This window comes from Lissotriton helveticus, chromosome 1_1 (assembly GCF_964261635.1).
Source record: "Lissotriton helveticus chromosome 1_1, aLisHel1.1, whole genome shotgun sequence".
Classification (NCBI taxonomy): domain Eukaryota; kingdom Metazoa; phylum Chordata; class Amphibia; order Caudata; family Salamandridae; genus Lissotriton; species Lissotriton helveticus.
In genome coordinates, this window is record NC_136057.1 from 1,425,215,651 (window position 1) to 1,425,233,319 (window position 17,669).

Sequence of the window (17,669 nt, forward strand, 5' to 3'; positions counted from 1 at the left end):
TACAAGGAATTTTCTTCTTGTGCATGGCAGTCATAGTTTATTTTCCTTGCCAAGGCCTGTCAGGGGAAATACCAGATAAGTGCATTCTTCATTATTGTGACTACTCACTAGATCCAACTGGTGAGTACCCCGCCCTCCATGGATGTATTATTACAAACGATGTTGTCTCCTGATAGAAATACAGATCTATTGTTGTGTTCTTCCTTTGAGGACAACATGGTAGCACAGCTTTCATCTGTGGTTTCACATTTACTTAGCCATTAAACTATCCTGTATCTGGACCCATTGGTTGAGGAGTTCCTCCTGCAGCAGCCGCCTGCGCAGGTGGCAGATGAGGATAAGAGGGGTGTAGGATGCCATCATTCCTAATAAGGGCTTGAAGACACATTGTGAGGCTGAGTATTTTCTCTGCAGCTGCAGTGTTAGATCCTGCAGCCAAAAGAAAAAGCTCTCCCTTGTTGGGATCTAGGATTGCTCCTAAGTGTCCTATTTGTCTCTGGGGACAAGTGAGAGCATTTCTTTCTTTCTTTTAAATACTTTATTCAGTACATTTGTCAACCATAAAAGTACAAGACACATAAAAATACCTAAATAAAATTTACATTGTTAAAACTTTAAGAACTCAGACAGCAAATCTCTTCTGCCGAGAGGCTTTCATAATTGCATTGGCGACCTGGAATGAAATGCCATTTATCAGAAATTAGTCCAGCTGAGGAAACACCTGGTGTTATATCTCTTGAGATGGGCTGCCACCACTAGGGGTGTAGAAAGAAGCATCCTCTAGATCCAGTAATGTCATGAACTTCCCTTCAATTAGGAGATGAAGGATTTCTTACAATGACACCATCTAAAACAATAGTTCTTGAGGTATTTGTTTAGCTGTCGTAGATTCAAGATTGGTCTTCATTCTTGTAACCTTTTTTCTAATGAGCAAAAAGCACAAATAGAATCCTCCATTTTACTGGCATAATGGGACGTGTTTCAGGTCTCCTACCCATATCATGGGGAAGAGTTCAGCCTGTAGCACACAAATATATTGGTTTGTTGTCCCGTGTAGAGAAGATATCAGAAGTCTCTGTGTGAGTTCAAGAATATGCCCAAACTTCACCAGATCCATGGGCCACTGATACAAAGTAATGATATTCCATTCCTCAAATAAAGCCAAAATGCTTTCCCACACTGGGCCCTTTGACGATGGAATAGGGGGCAGTGTGAACGCTGCCTGCAGGAATTCAGTGTCATCAAACAGAATCCTATGCTCCTAACTGAGTCCCCCTTTTCAACCAAGGGCTGGTGGTATTCTTTATTGCCTCTGGGAATAGGTGTGTCAGTAGGATTGCTGGTATGCCTGACATGTTTTCAAACAGTAAGATTAATATTCTTCCCAGTACGAGGACTGACCCTGCCTCTGTATCCCCAATAGGGCCGGAGACAACTTTGTCATAGTGATCGTTTCTGTATGCCTTCATGCTCTGGAGTGCGTCACCAACATGTTTCAAAAACAGTGACTCTCCATCAAATAGCATGTTCCGGAGTCCACCGTGAACTTCAGCCTGAAACAAGTACATCTTTGCCAGCACCATCAATGCAGGGCTGCTCCTCCTGTCAGTTGGCTGAATCATGTTGTGACAACGTCCAACACTGAATAAATTATAGCAGAAGATTTCTCTCCTTTGCATAAAATTACTTTAGTGGGGTGCAGTGCAAGATGAGGTAGGATTTTGGTATCTTCTCTGCGATGGTTGCATGCCTACTGAATCCACCCAAAGATTTCCTATGAGACACTATGGTGTGTTCTTTGAAGTGTTATAGTTCTTGAATATGCATTTTCAAACTTTAGCTACTGCTGTCTTTGACTGCATCACCTTCAAGCCTTTATTCGTAATGTATTCTACAACAGGAATCAATTTTATGGACTTATGAGGCAGATTCCTAAAGTCGTAAAAGATACAGTCCTTGTCCTTACTGGGGACAAGGAGTTCGAATCACTTTAGTACATTTTCCAGAAGAGAAATGAATCCAACTAAGTTATCCAATGTTGAGTTGACAGGTGGTGGAGTGGGTGGGTTGGTGGCATACTGTCATCCCATTCCATCCCCACCAATTGCAGGATGTCTTCGTCTACTTCAACTTCATGGATATCAAATGTGCTGTAACCTTCCTGCTCGCTCCATAGAGTATAGCAGTTATCTGCAGCTCTTGTAGAGGTTGTTGTGACAGCAATTGCAGTTGGGAACGAAGTTCTTGCTTTGTAAATGTAATGTAAATGTACATGTATTTATATAGCGCAAATCACCGACCCGGTATCTAAGCGCTTGCTTAGGGAACCCGTCCTGGTATTCCCCTGTGAGATATCCCGGCAGGGTATCCACAAGGTGAAAGCCAGGCATCCCGCCGCGAGGGGCTGTAGTGGAGATTAAGCAAGCTATTGCCCAGAGTCGAGGAGTGTGACCCCGTGAGTCGAGTAGGCACCGGAGCGAGAATTGTCGAGTCCGTGGAATTTTTTTTTTTTAGCCCGAGACCCGCCAAGGCGGGGAATCGAACCCTGGTCCACGGCCGATCTCAGCTTCCGGGTCTGTCGCCTCTAACCACTGAGCCACGCTTCTCCACCGCTTTGGAGAAGGTAGAGGAGATAAATAAAAACGTGCTGCAGGTGGTGGTGAAAACTGAAAGAATTGTGGCGCAGATGAACATTTAAGCTCATCTTGGAACCTTGAGTAATAATGTGCCATCATTTGCTTAATGTTTTTAACTTGCACCATGCTTTGCCTGTGATATTACTCCTCCACCTCATAGAATGGACCATATTGATGGTCATAATATGAGTCATATTGCTATTACCCTTCATCTGGGTGTTCCTAACAAGGTTGGTAGAAAGAATGATAATCTCCCATGTCAATATGGTCATCTGCACCATCAGGTATAGCAAGACCCTGTTCTTCATCCAGATCTTGACATTCAACCTTCAACTGTGTAGGGCTGTAGGCCGAACCAAAGGGATCTTCTTCTGAGTCTTCTTTGTTCAAAACTTTGGGTGGAGGCTGTGGTGAGGTTTTTGCTGGTAGAAGTATATTCAGGCCATAGCATTGATGGAATACCCTTTTCAGAAACAACGATAACCAGAGGTGATGCAGGAGTTTGCTTCATTGAGGGTGCTGACATATTCAGTGTCCTTGGCGATGGTGTTCAAATCATCGGAGTTATCAACAGTACTTTTATTGGCAATATCCTTGTTAACTTACGGGTTGTCATGGACGGCAGCAGAAAAAAAAGATGAGAAAAAGTAGTCTGAATCACCCTGATGATGGAGCCAACATCTGAGGGTTTGGAGTAGACGATTTAGCTGTTAAAGGGGCTGCAGGCTTCTGGAACTTCAGGAGATGGATAACAACCTTTGGGAGATTTTACTCTGCCTTTCTGCAAATTCTTTGAAGTGGTTAACTAGAAAATATAGGGGCATCATTACATGAAGTAGTTTTGAAATCAAACCTTTGTTCAAATTCCTGTTTTTACAGGTTAATCTGGAATGTGGAATACAGCCCGAGTTGTCTCTCGAAGAGAAATCTTCTCTTCCCTCTGAAACCACAGTAGCAGTCAACCATTTCGGACAGTCAGGATTTATATGGACAGTTTCCTACAAATGTTGCAATCTTTGTCCTTATGGGTGGAAATAGGCAAGGAATGTAGTCTTTATACGGTTCCTCTGCATTGAGTCTTAATTTCCCATAAGCACCACCGGGATTTAATAAGCCTTTTTGGGAGATTCTTACATGGTTTGTTCACCCTTCTGAGACAACCCACTGTAATCCTTTGGTGAGAAGATGCATACATTTTCAGGATTAAAATTGATTAAAAAGTCTTATCTGAAGATAATTAACAAGAGCTCAGAGGGACACAGATGACTTGTAGTAGAAATCTGAAGTATGGTGAGCTCTGGCGAGAACTGAGTTCCCTTGCCCCACCTATGTTGGTTGACGATTGGGTCTTTTTCAATGAGGGGCTCTGGCTGCTAAAGTGAAACTGTTTAAAGCCTTTTCATTGTATGTTTAACATTACATTACTATTCTAAAGATACAATGTCTCTCTCAGCTTGAAACCTGAGTATCATTCTAGAATGTGACCCTATGAAAGATCCAATGCTAGAGAAGTGTTAGCTACTTGTTTTTTTTTCAAACATATCGACTCTTCACTGAGGAAGCCACACCAAGTTGTGAAACAGCATGGAGTCCACTCAATTACCTGGGATGGAACTTAGAAGCTCCCATCAAAGCTTGCCTTTAAAGCTATAAGCACCAAAGTGCCAGGAGCCATAATCTTTTTATTTAGGTTAGACCTGACAAAAAAACCCATAAAGATGGGCCTTCGACCCATGACGTACCTGCATGCCGATGATTGCGTAGATAAAGAAGAGCATAGCGATCAGAAGGCAAACATAGGGCAGGGCCTGGAGAAGGAAATAGAGAGAGCATTAAACATACTTTTTTTCAGAATGCTCACGTCAGGCCTAAAATAACTTTCACTGTTCGGAAAAAGGATAGACGTTTCATAGCCACACTTGTACCAAAATGAGTTAAGGCATTTGTTTGTTATATTCAGTACATGGCAGCACATATTTCATTAAAACACCCGTTCTTAGGGAATATTCCACTATTGGGTATGGAAAAGAAAAGGTAACGTTCCTGTAACACCAGCTCTCTGTCATGAATATCTTCATTAAACATATAACACTGAATTGTGCTTATGTTCAGGAACCTAGAACATTTTTTGAAAAATGAAGAAAAAAACTGTCTAACAAAGCAAAATATAAATGCCTATGAACAGACATCATTTGTGTTAAATTTGCACTTTTTAAATGGAGGAAGCAGTAAAAGATTTTAAAAACCTAATATAAACCTAAACCTAAAAAAATGTTAATAACATATAACAGGTATGCTGTTCAAGAACATTTCTTCTCTTCCCCTTTTTAAAAGTAATGACAATTAAAACAATTGTTACCATATCCATAAAGGCTGGCACAGAGAAAAAGAAGGCTATCACTTTAAGACTGCCACTGGACCATCAGAATCCCAGCATGCAGCACAGTTACAGTTATTCACCCATCAAAAGTCTAATAAAAAGCTACAAGGTCTTATGACCAAATCCTTGGTTATTAAATAATTACATACTTTACAGATATTATCCATCTCTCTCTCACTCACTCTCTCTCTCTCTCTCTCTCTCTCTCTATATATATATATATATATATATATATATATATATATATATATATAGAGAGAGAGAGAGAAAGAGTTTCTGTGTATATATATAGAGAGACACGGTTTCTGTGTTTTCTGAGACCGGGCGTATTTAGGAAGCAGCTACACACATATATATATATATATTTATATATATATTATACAAAATAAAATGTATATTTAGTAAATGTAATTAAACATTGTGTTTAATGTAAATTAATTTCTATTTTTAAAAAGTTTTAAAATGCAATGTAATGCCTTTTGAAATGAGTCAACTATTCTCTTGTTAAATAATATAATATTTAACTTTTTATATTTTTAAGACTGGAAATACATACATAACCATAATAGACCTCTTCCAGTACATATGGGATCTGAAACCTTTAAAAGTACACAGTAACTCACAACATATGAAAACTGAAACCTCCATTAAAGGAAAGGATACTGGACTATGGACAACTGGGGATGTATATGGTATATGTGCAGTATAGCATTACGATCAAGACGATTCTGTCTAATAACTCAAGGCTACTTACAATGCTTAGGGGACTATCTATTATGATGGCGGGCGGACTTTGTCAGCCCGCCATCGCCCCAGGAAATAGGACCGCCCGCTAAGGGTGCAGCGGTCCCGCATGGGCAATTAGGATGCGCCCGCAACAGTGGCGGGCACATTCTGCATTTTTTGCATTGCGGCAGGCGGTGCTGTCAGCAGCACCCACCGCAATACAAAAAAGGCATGTGTTCATTTGCATGCACAACGTGACAGTCACCGCGCGGTGCCTGCCACTTCGTCCATGCAAATGCAGGGGGGTACCATAGGTATCCTCATATGCCCCCCCACCCCCCAACATCCTGGGGGCCCACAACGGGCCCCCAACCAAGGAAACCGCATGGGCCGCCACGGAAAGACTGCTTCTCGCTGCCATCATGATATGGATGGTGTTGTCTAGTAGACACCGCCACCATATTCAACTCTTTTCCGCCCAGTGGACTCGTTGACCGGGCGGAAAAGCGGTGGACGGTCTTCCCGTTCGCCGCGGTACACCAACCATCATAATATGGCGGGGGAAATGGGAGACGGGCGGGGGATGATGTCGGGCAGATCACCACCGCCATGTGGGCGGTGGCGATCCGCCCAACATCATAATAGATCCCTTAGTATGTACTATGTAGAATCTTTGCTCTATTGGAAACCTTTTCTGCAGAACCGAAAAACTTCTATGGAACATACTGGACTCAAGTTGTAACTGCCATCTGCACACCGAGTTACTCTTCACTACAACGATTAATAACATGTTCAATACCTCTACCCACCTATGATGCATTAGAAGCACTTTTGTAAACATTTACACATGGACACCGACTGCACAAAATTAGGTAGAAAAGTAATATGGTAGTTACCCGCCACTATGTAAACTATAAAATAAACTAACACACTCATTGGATGATGTCATCAGTCATGGCATCAATGACGCCAGTTCAGCTGTCATCAGTGATGTCATAAATGATGTCATGGACACGTCATGAGCGATGTAATATGGGAGCTCATAATCAGTGCATGGAGAAGGCGCACGTTTTAGTTAGGTCTGCGATCTATGATAGGTGTCGTTCTGTATTTTATTTAAGTTCTAAACATTAATGTTGTCACTGAGATATTCACCAAACTATAAAGTCACTTTAACCTTTGTTTTTTCTGTGAATTTCTAAGATTTAAAAAAAAATAAAAACATTTTTTTTATCACACCTAACTATAACGTAACTTTAACCTTGCATGTGGCTAGGCCCTGTAGCAAAATCCCCATTTGCAGACACCCCAGGGAGCACTTGGCCTTTGGCCGTGCAGAGCAGGGGGTTTGCTACAGGCTAGGCCCTGTAGCCAACCCACTCGGAAGCAGCGTACCCTCCCAAAGGCAGTCATTAGTGATGTCATTTGAGATGTCAACAGTGGTGTCACTGACCAGGTCATGAGTTATGTGATATGTGAGATCATAAGCAGTGGATTGCAAGAGTGTAAGTTATAGTTAGCTCAGGGAACTATAACTGGCAATTTTCATTGGTTTTGTATGAGTAAAATCTGAGCCTAACTATAATGTCCTTGCAACCTTTGTTTTTTTCTGTGAATGTTTAAAGTTTTTTTTAAATTCTAATTCCTAACTATAACGTCCCTGTAACCTTTGTATTTTTTCAGTGAATTCCTAAGATTTCTTAATATTATTTGCTAACTATAACATCCCTGTAAGTTGTCCTGGCACTCCAGCCAAGAACAGAGGTGCAGAGTCTCCTGGGACAGGGTCCACAAATCCAGTCTGCCCTGTTTGTTGCAGTGCGAGATAGTGGTGGTGTTGTCCGTGAACACCTGAACCAACCTTCTTTTGATGGATGGGAAGAAGGCTTTCAATTCCAAGCAATTCACACATATGCTCCTACAGGTTGATGTGGAACTGGGTTTCCGCCAGAGAACAAAGTTCTCTGATCTCCACCTCTCCCAGATGGCCTCTTCAACCCGGAAATGAAGCACTGGTCATCACTATCAGGTCCGGGTGGAGAAGGGATAGGGGTCTGACGCTGGCCCAATCACCGTTCGTCATCACCATTGCACATCTTGTGCAGTCCCCTCCGATATCTGGCTAGGTCACAGAGCTTTCCCTGATGCTGAGCCCACTGGGACTTCAGGTCCCACTACAGACCCTGCATGTGCCATTGGACATGCTTCACCAGCAGGATGAAGGAGGCCATGAGACCCAACAGCCTAAGTCTCACCAAAATCCAGGACAGAGACTGAAATGTCAGAATCGTAGCCTGAATATCCTGGATTCGCTGTTCCGGAGGATAGGTGTGGAATTGCACTATGTCCAGAATGGCTCAAATGAAAGGGAGAGTCTGAGAGGGGGGCGGGGGGTCGGTGTGACTTCGACACATTGATAGTGAACCCCAGCGAATGCAGGAGGTTCACAATAGACTGGAGGTGGATGAGGACTGCTTGGGATGAGCATGCCTTCATCAGCCAGTTATCGAGGCAGGGGAAGACTGGAACCTCGGACCTCAACAGATGGGCTGCAACCACTGCCACTACTTTCAGTAACCCTTTAGGGTCACGAATAAGGTTGAAAGAGAGCACTGAAAACTGGAAATGCGTGAATCCCATAGTTAACTGCAGTTAACGCCTGTGGGCCGGTATGACAGGAATATGGAAATATGTATCCTGCAGGTCCAGGGTCCCCATCCAGTCACCAGGGTCCAGTGCAGACAAGACATGAGCCAAAGTAAGTCTCTTGAATTTCTCTTTTCTCAGAAAGTAGTTGAAAGGCTGAAGATCTAGTATAGTATGGGCACCTCCGTCATATTTGGGCATAACCTCCACGCCCCAACCATGCCCTATTTCTTTTGTGGGCCTCCTCTCGATAGTTCCTCCAGCCAGAAGTGCCTGTACTTCCCGATGGAGCAAGGAGATATGGTCCTCCATTCCTGAGAAGGTGTCAAGGGCAGTGGGGTTTGACAAATGGTATGTACCCCTTCTGCAGAATCTGAATCACCCACTTGTCAGAGGTTATTGCAGACCATTGGGGCAGGTGGTGCCTGATCCTGCCACCAACAGGATGGCTGTGCTGGATAGAGAGAGCACTAAAAAGCCTTAGCAGGTGCAGCAGCCAGAGGGGTGAGGAACTAAACAGGTCGCTTGATCTGGTTCATGCATCCTCTTTGGGATCAATGACTCAGCCACTCAGCCCATGAAGGGACTGAGCAGTTTGCTGTACCGATGGGTATGGTTGATATCGTGGGCAATGATATGTACCAGAGTAGGGGCAAGAGGACTGCTCCTGATACCGGGAAGACAGGGAAAGCCCTAGAGATCTGGCTTGACTCATCTCTCCAGAAAGTGATCAAAAGCTGTGTCAGGTTTGTCGCCAAATAGGATGGAGCCATCGAAGGGCATATCTGCAAGGGATGCTTGGACATCCCCTGAGAACTCAGTGGACCACAACCAAGCATGGCGATGCAGTGTCACCATAGAAGCCATGGCTCTGCCATAAGCATCCATTGTATCAAGCCCACACCTGATGCCGAACTTCACTCCATCACAACCATCCATTAAAGATTGGTTGAGGCTAACTCTGCCCTCCTCTGGAATAATGGTAAGCAGTTGTGCAACGGACTCCTGCAATGCATGGTAATATTGTCCCAAAAGGCATGTGGTGTTCACCAATCGCATGGTTAGGCTGGTGGAAGAGAAAATATGCTTCCCAAAGGTGTTCAGCCTTTTAAATTCCCTGTCCAGTGGAGTTCAAGGGTACTTGTTTGGGTTGATCTTATATGTTGAAACCTAGACCACCAGGCTTTTCAGGGAAGAGTGGTGGGAGTGGAAGGAAGTATCTCTTGGCGCAGGACAATGGTATTGGGCAATCATGTGATGCACAGGAGCCCCTGTGCAAGGTTTGGCCCAGGCTCCTAGAAGGAGGTCAGTGAGGGGAGCAGTGGTTCAGCTGAACAGGATCCTGGATGAAGTACCTCCAGCAAGACGTTTGTCTTGATCGTGACAGCTGAATGTCAAGGACTTTTACCACAGTGCGCATCATGGTGGAGAAGGATGTGCCTTCCTCTGACACAGGGCTTGGATGGGCAAGCATGACAGAGTCTGGTGAGGTGACCAGACCACTAGCATCATCCAATTCCTCATACCAGTTTGCTGCTGTCTCAGGGTCCTCCTCTAGGGAACCAGACCCTTCCTCCACATCTCCACCTTCAGGGAGGAAGGATTGATTTCAGAGCGGTGAGTCCAGGGATAGGTAGGGCCTGGAACAGCGCTGGTTCAGAGTCGGTAATGATGATGGGCTAATTTTTGAGCTGCACAGGTGTTTTGGGGTTGGCGCCGGAACGGAAGGAAAAAGGGTGGAAGAAGGCACCCATGACGATGTAGGTCCGGATTTGGCGGTCTACCCAGAGGGCGGGGCCATCACCCTACCCACCTAGGTGTGGCCGCCCCAACCCAGAAGTGATGCATTGGTCACTACAGTCAGGTCCTGGTGGGGAAGGGACAGGGGTATGTCCTGGGCTAATCACCATTTGCCAGTCACCACTGTAGATCTTTTGCAGTCCCCAACGATTTCTGAACCAGGCCGGAGAAATTTACCTGATGCAGGGCCCAGTGGGACTTGAGGTCCCACTGCAGATCCCGCATGTGCCATTGGAGATGCTTCACCAGCAGGATGCAGCAGGCCATCAGAGCCAACAGGCAATGGATGCGCCCTTCTCTGACTCAGGGCTTGGTGGGGAAAACAAGCCAAAGTCTGGTGAGGTGTCCAGTCCACTAGCATTACTCAGGTCCTCATACCAGTTTTCTGCTAGCTCAGGGTCCTCCTCTAGGGAATCAAAACCTTCCTCATCTTCCCCTTCAGAAAGGAAGGGTTGATCTAAGGGTGATAAATTCAGGGGTAGGTATGGCCTGGACAGCGCCGGAGACAGTAATGAAGATGGGCTCATTGTCGAGTGGCACAGGTGGTGTCGGATGGGGCTGGAATGGAAGGAGTCAGGATGGAAGAAAGCAGCCGTGATGACGTGGGTCCAGATCCGGTGGCGGACCCAGGAGGCCCGCTGGCATTGGAGCAAACCCACTGACAGTAACCCAGCAGGGGCACCCCTTGGCTCCATGGGTTCTGAAGGCATGCCAGAGGGAATGGGTGGCTCAAATATGCATGATATTGCAAAATTCTTGAAGTTGAGCAGGTGTCGCTCTGGCTCGAGGGAACTCGGAGTAGCACAGAGTGGGTCCAGATGTTGGCTCTGCAGTTGGTGTGCAGGAGGGAGGGCTTTTCCATGCAGTTTAAACCCCATTGGCTTGTTGGGAGACCTGTTCATAGCACACAAGGAGCAAAGCTCAAAACGCCTTGACAAAAAGTCGACCGAGGGATCTCTCGTGATCTGCACATTTGGCACAGAAAGAAAGGAACTGATGTTAGCGCAACAGGGTGGCGCTTATATGGTCACTGTAACGTCACCTCCGATATGGACAACGCTGAAGCGGAGCTGATCTATGCCACCTACTGGTGAGTAAAGGTACTGCCCAAGATTTTCCTGATACCTGGGGAATAGACTAAGGTGAGGAATCTGTGGTTAGAAGTCTCTATCAGAATGGCTAAACCACAATTCAAACAGAAATCAAGAACAGGATTGAAATATAGAAATCAGCACCATTAAGAAAAAAACAAAGACTTTGTAACTAGAAAAGAACAATAAAATGAAAGTTATTGATAACAAAATATTATCTAACAACAAGCAGTGATGTCGTCAGTGATGTAGTTGGTGGTGTCATAAATGATGTCATCAATGATGTTACTTATTGTTTCATCAATGATGTTCTGTGTAATATAGTTCGTAGAGCAAATGGTGGCAGGCGTTATGGTTTGCACCATAAAGCATATGTGGAAAGTTTCAGTGATGTTATGCATTTGAGCCCGAACCATAACTCTGTTTCCAACTGTCTTTTGTTTTCAGTGATATATACACATATAACTAACTAGACCATGCATTCATGCCTGCACATGCAAGTATGTGTGTGTAGCAATGCATAGCTATGTAAATCTATAATATAAGAAATTGGTATTGGGTAACTTAGAGAAGGCCTTGTAGTGAGCTGTGTAAATTGCTATTGGAAACCCTGTCACATGCAATAAGAAATATTCAATCTGTTAAGCTAACATGGCAAAGGCCTTAGAATCAATTAGCATTAACATGAATTAGCTATCTAGTATATGAAGCACTATTAAACTGCATATTCAAATCTATGAATGATTAAAAAATTGGAGCCTGTGAACAGTTCTGGCTGCTATAAATTGGAGGGAAGTCATTGATTAGCCAAACCCTCGTGTAGACTTCTTGAAAAGACCTTGATACAGATAATTACCCCTGCTGTCAATTATAGCATGGGAGTGTATTGTATCCACTATATGCGTATTTTAATATTTTGATATGGAGAGTTATTTTATTCCTAAAATAGGCTACAGGAATCATCACTATTTTAGGACAATCCAAGGGCAATACCAATATAACTAATCTTGCAGGACTCACCAGTGCGCCTCAGACTTCCACAGGGAATGAAAGGGATACATTTTTGTAAGAATTCATTTTGTTTTCAAACAAAGATATCATGATCTCTTGACGGAATGATCCAGTGAAACAGACTCTCAATTATTTCTTAACAATACAAACAAGAATGTGTCTTCTATTTTTGTAGAAGATATGAATAATATTATATTCAGCCAGGAAACATAGATGGCTCAAGAATATAGAAGACATCATAAAGAAAAGGCTTTCGAAAGAAGATAATTTTACTTCTGACCAAAAGCCTTTGACTAGTAAAAAGGCATTTAATGTCTATAGACACAAAGTATATGGAAGAAATGTGTGCAATATCCCTCTGTGTGACTGCAGAGACAGCTAAAGGATATGTGTTAAATCATAAATCACAGAAATCTTCTGAATACCTACATTTGGTTTTACCAAAGAAAATCATGAATCCGTGCTTCACAGAAATTACATAAATGACCCTAAGGCGTATAAGATAGGAATATGTAGCCCGAAACATTACGCAGATTACACAAACAGCTTTAGACTCGTTGTCCAAGCAAGTACCAAGAGGAATTAGCAATCAACATTTTATGTAAACATAAAAATATGTTCTGGAAGTAAGGATTTGGCTAGTAATATTTTTTTGATTTTAAATGTCACCCCTCTAAGATACAAAAGAATATGCTAAGTAGTAGAAAATACTAGACATTCTATAGTGAGACAACTGTCGAAAATCCATGAACAAGGATTACGAGATACCTTTAGGAGCACAAGAATGCAAGTGAATTAGAAGTTCAAAGAGTACTGTTAGGTGAAAAACAGTCTGATACCATTGGAAATACAGGAATAACCCATACTTTGCAGCCTGAAGCTGAAGAACTAATGAAGCAGACATTTCAAGAAATGAAGGTCCATTCATCCTTGACAAACAATACCATGTTAGAAAAGACCAACTCTGATTCAAGTTTCCTTTAAATGAAAAGGAAGTTGCTGCCATTTTTACTGACAAATAGCCAGGTTTTAGACTAGCCTAAATCCTAAAAAAGAGCTACAAGCGTAGATCTTCGATGTACATTAAAAGATATCCTGAATACCTGGCTGTTCCTCCATAGCGCATTCAATATTTAATTGACCTTTTATGGAACTTGGAGCCTTAGCCTACACACTTTAGAAAACTAGGGTAGAAATGTTATCGCAAAGGTCGTAGACAACATGTGTCTGTAGGGTATCTTGCACTGCGAGAGAAAGGTTGCCATGGCAATCGCTAGAACTAGGTAGCCTGTTTAGCTTATTGAAGGTTGCAGCTGAAGAAAATGCACAGAGATAATGTAGTCCTCCTCATAATGGACATATCAATCTTGCTTTCAGCTGCCAAAGTTTTATTGAAGTAAACATGAGCCATTATACTATATTTCAAATATCTGGGCATTTGACCGCTGAAGGTACCGTAACCCTCTAATGAGACAACCATTGAAGGGTAGCACAAGACAAATGTGAACAAAAACCTATCAAACTGCAACAACCCTAACTATGGGAGAGAAGAGTTGCTCAAGATAAAACACGGTGGGATGTTCTATCCCGTAAAAACGTACTGAATGAAGACTGTCAACGCACAAATATTTTTACCATTGCCGCGTGGCCTGAACAATGCACGTCCTCAGAAGCCCTGAATGCAACGGCATGTATAACAGACAGTTGCGCAGCTTTGACAGATCTCCTCATGGTGGCCAATAATGTTGAGTACCTCTTCCTGAGGCTGAGAGCATCGTTGATGTTAAAGGGCTCAACAGAGCATCGATGGACCCACCCATGAAGTTGAAAGACTGGTGGAACTTTAATGATAAACAGGTGTGTTCCCCTGCCCAGGGTGCCTAACTCCCTGTATAGTTGATATTTTGACTTTAATTTGCCTTGGTGTGATGCAAATCGAAGAGTGCACGCAGAGGCCTAGCCTGTCCCAAACTATGTGAGGTCCTGAATCTGCTCAGTGACCTGGTAGAGTGCACCAAGTGTACCCTCATTGTGGTTAGTGGACTACTGTCCCAGTCCAGGGAATGGCACAGAAAGTGGTGGGCCAGCATACTGTGTGTGTTTTCTTTAAAGAGATCAGTATCTCTGTCACTGAGAATAAACCTTCTAGCTCACCTTTGTAGAGTTCTGCCATTACATGTATATCCCTGTGCTGACATCAAGTGCATGTGTGTAGTGTTGGAACATGTGCGGTTTGTGTAACATGTGTGGTGATCAATCGTATGCCTGAGTGAGTCAAAGAACTAGAGGCCAGTGGGTTCCATTATGGATGCTCCTGACCTAGCACAGCCCCGGATGGAGGGTGAGGATTGTCCTCCCAGATAGTGTAAGTGTATTGCTTACATTTCTGTAGCAGAAAGAAAGAGATCCAGACATTGAATTGAGGAAGATTGAGACACAGCTACATTCAGAAATTCCATAGGTCTTTTGTGAACATGGAGCTGTGCATTAGTCTTACTGACCACTTCTATTTGGTGGATGATAAGGGTAAGAGCTGGAACTTGCAGTCTCTGCTGTGTGAGGTGATGACGTTACTAGGTGAAGCCTTCCTCTTTCGTTCATCCCTGCTTACTTTTCAATTGGGCTGATGTCAACCAGGTGCAGAAACCTACCACCTTGTTGTGCCTCTGTTGCTGGTGAACCAGGATGGAGACAACCCTAGTCCAACTTGCTATGAAAAGCACCACTTTACACAAAGGCTGTGTCTGGAAAGCAGCCAGAGAAGGACACTTGAAACGAGATCCTCCCTAAACCATTCCTACAGTTTGAGACAGTAGATCCACATTCCCTGTCTCCCTCTCTAGAAGTTGTGTATAAAACTGGAACTTGCATCATCACTCGTTTGGTGTCTGAGTGACAGCTAGCCTCCCAGAGGTTAGAGGAATCACCTGATGTCTATAGTTTCTGCTGGAGGAGCTGTTGAGCCCAAAAACACATACAAGCTTGCATGCCTGTTGAGATAGGGAGGAATTCTGCCTGAGCGTGAAAAAGAAAAGACTGTCCAGGAGGAGAAAGGCTCAGGATGTCCCGAGTGGCTCTGGGACATCCAGAGAGAGCTTACTTTACTGGAGTGATCTAGGGAGACCCCTATGTTACGTGTGCCCCCCTGGTCTTTCATTCCAGTTCCTGGTGGGAACAGCTATTGTGTGATCATATTGGGCAAAGCTGGGGTTGCAAATGCATAATTGCCATTGGCCCGGACAGGGACTGCAACTGCAGGATTCCCATAGGCCTAAGCAGGGAATATAACTGCCATGATTGCCATAGGAGCAGACAGGGGCTACAACTTCAGTGATCTTCACAAGCCTGGATGGGGGCTACAACTGCTGTGATTGACCTGAGGCCTGTCTGGGGCTGCACCTACCTCCGGTCCGATTGGAAACGAAAATGACGTGACCAGCCTAGGTTCGGCCCAGGCTGTATCTGTCTTTCACTCAGATGCAGAGATGCATTACCAGAACATCAGAAGACTGCCATAGCAAGGTTTCAACCTGCATCACCACAACAGGCTCTACAGACTGAGAGTGAGCAAGCACGCTGACAGATGTCGCTTGTGATCAGCTTCCTCCATGGCTCATAGGACAAGGGTAAACGGTGTCAAGTGAACCATAAAATATGCCACTCAGAAGAATTCTACTTGATAAATAGAGATGAAAGGACAAAGTAATATGTTCTGGGATATTTCAGACAGGGCCATAAGAAAAGAACTGGGAGCGTAGCAGTCACTGTGCTATATAATCAGATTGTGGTTGTTCAATGCCAGCCTTAAAAAACTGCACCTTTATTTAGGTCTCACCTTAGACAGCCCTTTTATGGTAGCTTAAATGGGACTTAGAGCTTGCCCATTCTTTGCCATTGGTTTGCTTAATTGTCACTTTTATTTGCTGGCTCCTGTTTGGTCTTTGTGCACTAGCTTTACTTTCACTTTGTGTGTTTCTCCCTCCCTTGGAGCATGGACCAAGTACTACTTTCCTTGATCCTGAGTGTTCTTCCGCTGTGTGTGCTTTTTGTCCTGGACTACTTTTTTCTTGTACTTGTAGCATTCACTAAGAGTGTGTATGTTTGTAGCTCTTCTTCTTTGACTTGGTCTTGTTCCGTGCATTTGGTTTCAACCTATCTTTCCCTCGTTGTTTACTTTCATACATTTGAAAAAGTTCACTTTGCTAGTAAACTGTTTTTCTCCAAATGTTCTTTTTAGAGCTGTGTAAACATCCAAATTTTAAAATCTAACATTGGTTATATGTTGCAGCATTAACTAAAAGGTGCATGTGATTGGATCTCGTGTTTGTCTTGTGTCCAATCCGTGCTTTTGCTTTCATTTGCTCCCCTCACTTTTTGTTTGCTTTCCAGAATTTTGAAAACGTCACTTTGCCAGTAAGCTGCTTTTCTATGGATGTTTTTTTAGAGCCCAATTCTTGAAACCGAACATCAGTTACATGTTGCAGCATTCACTAAGTGCAAGTGTGTAGCTCGTCTTCTTCTTGGTACTGTTCCCTGTGTTTGCTTTTACCAGCTCCTATACTATATATTGCGAGACAATACCATCCATACAATACGACAGGCCATATCATACTGATCCATCCATTACAATGACAGGCCTTAATATACAGTGTCAGGCCGTACCGTAACATACCATACTATACACTAATAGGGCATACCATACCATACCGCACAATAAAAGGTCATACTATAGTCATACCATACCATACTAGGCCATTCATGCCATACTATACAATGACAGATCATACCATACCTCATTATACAATTACAGGCCATAACATACCATACTACACCATACAATACTATACAATCATACTATATACCATACCATGGCAGGCAATACCATATCACACTTTACAATGACAGGCCATACCATACCGTAACATGCCAATCAATACCATAAGATACCATACTATAAAATGACAGACCATACCATTCCATACCATACTATACTATACATAGACAGGCCATAATATACCTTACCATACAATACCATGCTATACAATGACAGATCGTACCATACCATAGCATAATAAGCAATGAAAACCAATGTCATACTACATCAAGACAGGCCATAACATACTATACAATTATAGGCCATATCATACCATACTATACATTGACAGGTCATACTGTACCATACCATATTATACAATGACTGGCTATACCATACCAAACTATACCATGACCGATCATACAAGACCATAGCATACCATGCATGCCATACCATACCATACCATACCATACTGTACCATGTACACTTTCAAATAAAACGTCAATTCTCTCTGTAAAACAATGACTTGCTCTTTCAGAAAAAATAACTGAGCCTCAGAAAAAGAA

At 43.3% G+C, this 17,669-nt stretch overlaps 1 protein-coding gene across 1 annotated transcript in view; it reads right to left on the minus strand.

The window, feature by feature from the left end:
- Positions 1–17,669, minus strand: part of CACNA1A (calcium voltage-gated channel subunit alpha1 A) — a 1,120,700-nt gene that overhangs the window by 373,560 nt on the left and 729,471 nt on the right. The window contains exon 33 of the mRNA XM_078685323.1: positions 4,379–4,444. Coding sequence (XP_078541449.1) covers positions 4,379–4,444 — 66 coding nt within the window. The remainder of the gene's footprint in view (positions 1–4,378; positions 4,445–17,669) is intronic.